At 40.4% G+C, this 7,630-nt stretch overlaps 1 protein-coding gene across 1 annotated transcript; it reads left to right on the top strand.

Annotated features, from left to right (window-relative positions):
* Positions 1 to 3,141: 3,141 nt before the first annotated feature.
* Positions 3,142 to 7,354, top strand: LOC309715849 (V-set and immunoglobulin domain-containing protein 10-like 2; the record flags this gene model as incomplete). Its single annotated transcript, XM_082549285.1, has 6 exons — positions 3,142 to 3,211; positions 3,802 to 4,155; positions 5,318 to 5,593; positions 6,155 to 6,430; positions 6,678 to 6,974; positions 7,083 to 7,354. 6 exons carry the CDS (start codon positions 3,142 to 3,144, stop codon positions 7,352 to 7,354), a joined length of 1,545 nt encoding a protein of 514 aa, XP_082405411.1.
* Positions 7,355 to 7,630: the final 276 nt, after the last annotated feature.

The raw sequence follows: 7,630 nt of genomic DNA on the forward strand, positions 1-7,630 counted from the left end.
CTAGTAGCTGGGTAAAACAAACTCACCGCAACATGGCTGTGATGGTAGGACCCTCTTTTGACATTCAGATCTGTTTGAGATCTTCGTGGCACAGATTCAACAAGGTGCTGGAAACACTCCTCAGAGATTTTGGTTAATACCGACATGGCAGCATCACACAGTTGCTGCAGATTTGCTGCAGGTCCAGGATGGGAATATCCGGTTCCAACCCATCCCAAAGCTGCTCTATTTAATTAATTAATCTAATAATGGTGTGTTATCCTGCTGGAATCAGGAGCCTCAAGACGATGGATACACTGTGGTTATAAAGACAACCTGCGGTGTTTCAAGGACGCTCAGTTGGCACTTAAGGGCCCAAAAAGAAAAATCCCCCACCATCACACCACCAGTCTGAGTCATTAATAAAATCCAGGATGGAGTCATGCTTTTACATTATCTACACTAAACTCTGACCCTACCATCTGAGACCCTTCTGACCGGGCAACATCTTTCAAATTTTCAGTTGTCCAGTTTGGTGAGTCTGAGACGCTCTTCTGCATACCTTGGCTGTAACAAGTGGTTATTAAAGTTACTCTTGCCTACCTAACAGCTCAAACCAGTCAGGCCTTTCTCCTCTGACCTCTGGCGTCAATAAGGCATTTTCATTCGGAGAACAGCTGCTCACTGGATGTTTTCTCTTTTTCTAGTCATTCTCTGTAAAACAGAAAGATGGTTGTGCGGGAAGATCAGCAGTTTCTTAAAATATTTAGAACAGTCCATCTAGCCAATAAACGTGCCAAGTTCAAAGTCACTTTATTCACCCTACAACTCCATTGTAATGCAGGTCATCTCGACAGTGTCTACATGCCCAAATTCAGTGAGTTGCTGCCATGTGATTGGCTGATTAGTTAACCAATAGAACAGATCTACCTAATCAAGTTTCTATAAGTAGGCGGCCCATTTAAATAATTGTGTTACAAACACTGAAGTCTGCAATGGCTTTCTTTCATTTTGGATAAAAAAAAAATCTCTAACATTAGTGACCAATTTACTTTTTAACTAGTGAGACTGAATAAAAAGTTATTAAAATTTAACCTGTCAATGCTGAAAGGGTAACTGAATTTGTTTGTGTGTGATAGTTTCACACACAAACAAACTCTCCCATGTACACAACTATGCACTTACTCTGTGATTTAAATCCCTCAGGGATTTAGCTAATTATTTCAAAGAAGCAGATTAACAGCGGGATCAAGAAGTGTCAGCCCCACTAATTGTAAGAACAACCAGAAATGACACTTTAGCTTCCTAATGCTGAAGTCCTGTTTATTTAAAATGTGGATTTGGGCCAACAAGGCTTAGCACTGAAAGGAAGAGGATATTAGCATAGTAATAACATCAATGTTACAGCTTTAAACATGAATACTTAAATCACTTAAATCTTCACCATTATGACACTGGTATCATTAACTATCATTAACTGACTGACTACCTAAACCATGTTAATTAAAACATTTTTAATGCTTAATTTGTGTGTTTTGATTTAATGTTATTTCCCAGAAGATTATAATTGCCATTATATTTACAATCTAGATGTTTAAAAAAACAGATCTATTATGGATTCTATGTCTGGCTCATAGCTCCCTCTCTCTCCTTGTCAGCTGCTACTTTCAAATGTGCAGTTTTTATAGTGAAAGCGAGTGCATCGACTCACTCTTGAGTCTGCTGCTGCTGCCGCTGGGCTTTAAAGTTGATGAATATTGTAATCAGTTTCTGATTGTACCAAGGGAACGCCTTGTTCCTCTGCATAAATCTGATCAGATTTACTATTAAGCTCTCAGACAATAAGTATATAAATGCATACGTTGTACTTCCATAAAACAAAACTGCTCCGAGTGGCACCAGGCTCAGATTATTTTCTTTTGGATTCATTTTCTGATTTATTATGAACCTTAATATCTTGTTGGGATTTGATGAACTGAAGCTAAAACTGATCTCATCTCACATTACATGCTACCTAAAAGTCCCTCCTGCTCCTCTACAAAGATAAAAACTTTCTTTAAAAAGAAGGATTAGGAAAAATGGACCCCAAGACCGTGCATACATGCAGGATCCGTTTTTTATTAACTGGAAATATACATCTTAGTATGTGCAATGATAAAGACCATGCTACGAGGAAACACGGCAAATGACTGCAAGATGCCAGATATCTAAATCAATTTCAACACTAATCCCATCAGTACAGGTTAAGCTTCCCATTTGCTCCTCATATGATCCGATGAAGAAATCTGAAGCCTTTGATTTCACTGTTTACCTAACAAAACAAAGATACAATAAAAAAAAACATTGTTTGATCATACTTTGACTATACAAATGAATATTTTTGCTGAGATCCTCACCTACTAAATCATTAAAACCTCTTGTTTTTTGCACAAGATATTTTTGTATTTAAGCTGACACTAAAAGAAAAACAAAGGACAAAGAAAACATAAGAAGATATTAATCTCTTTTAATCCCCCCCCCCCCCCCCCCCCTTTTTTTTTTTTTTTTATCCCTGAGCTTTGAGTGCATCCTCTGCGAGGCTATATGAAAATGACTGTTGATAACATTGATCAGCATTCCCACTTTGGTCACAGCTTGAAGAGGATGATGTAAGAAAATAAAAGAAAAACTGCACTCTATGAATATGAAAAAAAAAGGATTTCATTACAGTAAAACCTTTGTGAGATTTTCACATGTGAAAGACGTGTAGAGGAATGTCAGCTTCATCCAGTGCAGCCTTGGCTGTATGAGTAGTTGCGTGAAAGGCTAACCCATCCACTCATGCATATATCTTGCATAATAGATGATTTTGGTATAACTGATATTCTAAACCAGCAGGAGAAACAAAGACGGACAGAGAGAAAGGAAAAACCCATTAATACTTCGGTCTAAATCAGTTTACCGATCCTCCGTCCCTTCCTGCTCTCAGTCTTGTGAAGTCAGTCTCTGCAACTGGATTCCCCGAGAAACTCGTGCATCAGAAAGACAGAACGACGAAAGCCTCAGGCACCTGAGGGCAGGCAATAACGTGCTATTTTCAGGGCCACGAAATATTCACCTTTCAATCTCAAACACATTTTTTTGGAGTAAAGAAGTTGTTGGACTCAAGATCATCATGATACCATGGTGGCACCACTGCTAGAACTGGCTGTTCTGTTTCTAACTACCAGTCTGGTCACTTTGGGGGCAAATGGTAAGAGTTTTCCAGTGTCCGTGGATTAATTTACACTTTTATTGTTATTGTCTACATAACATCAGACACTGATTATTATAACATCACCTAAGTAGGTACTTCAGTACCTGCAATTCTGTTGGAATTATTGCATAACAGACAAACTAGTAAAGACTTATTACAATTTCTATGGTATTTTTTACTCTCTGTCACATTTCAAAATTCGTTATGCTCAAAAAAATTTGAGATTTTGGAATGTTTTTTAAACAGAAAAACGGATAAATCTGTTTGTATTTGTCTCACATGGATCAAATGATGATATACAGAACCTTGCAGATGAAATTAAAAACAAAGAAGAAAGAAAATGTGTTTGAAAACTGAATCTGGCATTAAAAAAATATTAGAATTGCTTTTCATAACATTACACTGCCTCTGAAACTGACTGTGTAATCAATCCTGCAACTGAACACTGACCAGGCATTTGACACCACCGTCTCCTGTTGCTTAATAGACACTCACAAACAAAGTGTTTGTGTGTGGGTCCATTATTTTATGGACCCACACACATTGTACCCACACACATTGGCCATTGTATCCTCTGCCTCCTCCAGATGTGCAGATCAATCATAAAGGGGAGGTGGTGTACCAGGACACCAGTGTGTATGGGGTGGTGGACAACGCGGTGACCCTGGAGTGTGGTACCACCGTGCCTGACATGTATATATGGAGCTTCACCAAACCCGGCACTGAAGCAATAAAGGCTGTGGTGTATAATGTGGGTCAAGGAATAAAGACCCAGAAGTTGGCTGAGACACTCGGCCAACCAACAGTCATCTCAAACAGCTCAGCTTTAAAGATCGAGAAGCTCCCTCTGGCATCACATGGCTTATTCACCTGCCAGGCCTTCTATGACATAGCACAGGAGGCCAAAGTCTACTACTACTATGTCCATCTGACTGTTCGAGGTAAGAACTCCCCTCAGAAACAATGTTCTTCCTAAACACTCTCAGATCACGGCAAAAAAGAGCTAGTCTGCACAAGGTGAAAAACTTCAGCGGCTTTATAGAAACTAATATTTGAAGCAGTTGCAAAATAATCTTGGAGAAACAAAAAACCTTTGGGCCATCTTTCATCTTGGTGCCCTATGTGTTGACCAAACTTTAAAAACAATAGTTAATGGACATAATTTTAATTCTATAAATATGTACATATAAAGACAGCATTAACCAAGAGTCACGAAAGAGAGAATAGTACACCAAATGTGGAGGCCAAGAAAGTGAAGGCATAAAGTGACACCTTGATGTCCACACAGGTGTGGGCCCTTTTTTCATATCACCCTACACACAGTTTTGGAGCTCAGTTGGTCAACACAACCTGCCATAAATTCCAAGATGCTTGTCAGTGTCACCTGCTGTGATCGGTGATTCTTGATTCAAGCTACTAGCCATCAATGGCAGTATTTCGCTTTGCTGCTCAACGTAGTGAAAGATGTTTTTCAAAGAAGTTTCCAAAGAGACTTGCAGTGGAAACGTGGTTTCCACTAAAGCGATACAAGAGGAGAGCTTATGTATTTGGTTGCTCAGAAAATTACCAAGAAGGTAACTGTGAGCCAGGCTGTTTGTCTTTGCAGGCAAAGACCAGATCCTCCTCCTTGTGCATGCAGCAGTTATCTTGTTTGTTGTACTTGTCTCAGGTCTCTACTACTACAAGCACAGATTAAACAGGAGTTGCTGTTGGCCTTGTGACTACATCGGAAGACACAAAAACAGGCCCAGGTCCCAGGCAGTGAAGTGCAGATGGAGACTCTGAAATATGTTAGAATCTGACACGTTCTCTTAAACATGCCATCAAGCATTCCTGACAGAAGAAAGACAACAGCCAGAGTGCATTAACAATCAAAAATGGTGTGATAAAGTATATAATGGAGTTGAAGGGTGTGATGTTTGTGACTGGGCTATAAGTGCAAAAATGAGGTCCTTGGTACTGAGGGGGAGGAGCCTTGGGAAGATTAACTGATATCAAAGCCTCTTCGAAGCTGAAGATTGTGTTATTTATTGAACACTGTGACTCATTTTCAGTGAAGACGGTAAACATACCTTCACGTGTGTAACTTTATCTTAACCACAGTGCCTGTCAGCAAGCCTTACCTCCTCGTGAACAATGCTCCTCCAGTGGAAGGATCTACAGTGTGGATGAACTGCAGTGTGGAAAATGGGACTGGACCGATCCTGTATGTGTGGCACTATGAAACCTACAATGGTAACGCCACAACCTTTGAAATGGGCAACAGCAGCATTATTAACATGAACAAAGTTAACCGCAATCACACCGGTTGGTACCGCTGTGTGGCCAGCAACGCTGTCAACAGCGAGAGCTCCAAACGTCTATGGCTGGACATCCTCTGTGAGTATAATTAGATCAGGCAGACCTATTTCTTCATTCGTTATTCATTTCTTCATTTAACAATTAAAAGAAAGCATCAGTATGTAAAAACTTAATGCACTGAAGGTGTTTTGAGCATTTTTCAGTTAAATTTATTTACTTCTGTATTGTTTCCATCTAAAAAAAAAAGTAATGCCCTGTTAAGAATTTGGCTTTTATCCCCAAATTCAAAAAATGCTGATCACAGTACAAAAATTATGCAATTATCTGAATTTTTAGGGAATTACACATATTAGGGTTAATTTAGCTGCTGTATGTCTCAACTGCTAATGTAAAACTAAGTAAGAGTCCTACTTTAAACTGGATTTCTTATTAGCTTTCTGTAATCTGCATTTAACACGCCTGTGTTATGTGGGCTTGGGCTTGAAGCTTTCCTTGTTGATAAAGCTTGTAGTTAATGACGGATCAAGTTAGAGTTAGTTTGCTTTCTGTCGCATAAAACAAAGATTTCTTTGTTTCACAGGCACATAACACGCCTGTGTCCCTTATTTCTTGATTTGCATTCATATTCTTTCTCCTCAGTTGGACCAGACATTCCTCAGATAGACGTGACTCCGTACACTATGACCAGGCGGGGTTACACAGCTCTGGAGACGGAAGCTGTTTCCTTGCTGTGTCAGGCCCAGTCCAATCCAGCCAGTCAGTACGTCTGGTTCTACAACAGCTCCCAGGTCTATACTGGGCAGAAGTTCACCATCACCAAGATCCTCCGTATGCACACTGGTGACTACACCTGTTTGGCACAGAACACCTACCTCAACACCAGCTCCAATAACACCATCAGCCTGACTGTCTACTGTGAGTGTGACCTCTGACCTCGTGACCATGCTATTAATCATCTTACTCCTCTGTCAATCCTTGTATGCTGCACTGACCTGAGCTGTTCCATCGCTGTACTGCATTTACCAGGATTATAAAACACTACAATGTCATTAAAATCACAATTTCACATTTTTAATAAAACACTACAAACAACTTTTATTTTCATCTTTCTTGTTCATGAATATCCTACCAACTTCTAACTTCATATGTTCTCCCCCCACAGACCCCCCAGATGGCTCCCCGTCCTGTTCTGTGGAGCCGGCTCTGAATCACACCTCTCTGCGGCTGCTGTGTTCCTGGCCTGGTGGATTCCCCTCACCTTCCCTCCACTGGACTGGAGACCTGATACAAGATCAGTTCAACACACCCCAGCAAACAAGTTCAGCCTCCAGCACTACCATCCTCATCAGCACTGCAATCTCGCTGCCCTCTGGAGGCCCGACTTCTAATAACAGCTTGTTTACGTGCCTGGGCTCCCATCCTGCCTTGAAACAGTCGACACAGTGCAGCACACGCACATGTGGGTGCAGAAATGTCAACAAAGAACAACAGAAAGTTAAACAAATGAGAGAGTAAATGTGAAGATTATACACTTTCAACATCACTCATTTGATTTATCCTCCATCAGATATTCCCCCTGCAGAGCCAGTGTGTTTTGTTGACGTGACTAATGACAAACAGTACTTCATGATGTCCTGCTCCTGGGAAGGAGGGTTCCCTAAAGCCTTGGTGTGGTGGGAGGGACCTGCGGGCCAGAGCAGGGGTGGAAAAGAAAACTCCAACATCCTCATCCTCCCGTACGGGACAGCTCACAGCGGGAAACCTTACACCTGCTATGCCAGGCACCCACTTCTGGTTCAATCCAAGACCTGCAGCCTCACACTGGGTCGGTGCGAGTGATGTTCAGCTTACTTAATCTGAGAACCATGTTATCACTTCTACACAAACATTGCACAAAGATTTTAAAGGATCCTTAAATTTTTAAGCCTTTGAATTGTGACAACTTCATGTACAAATCCAGACATTTTTTAGACCTTTTTAATGGAAGGAATAAAACGTAAATGCCATTATTAATTTATTTGAATTTATATTTTCTAATTCAGGATGTTACATAGAATAAGTTAAAATATGTCACGTTTATCTGAGTGATGCTTCGTTATAACAAATGCTCATCAT

Source organism: Aulonocara stuartgranti, assembly GCF_965226115.1.
Source record: "Aulonocara stuartgranti genome assembly, chromosome: 10".
NCBI lineage: Eukaryota > Metazoa > Chordata > Actinopteri > Cichliformes > Cichlidae > Aulonocara > Aulonocara stuartgranti.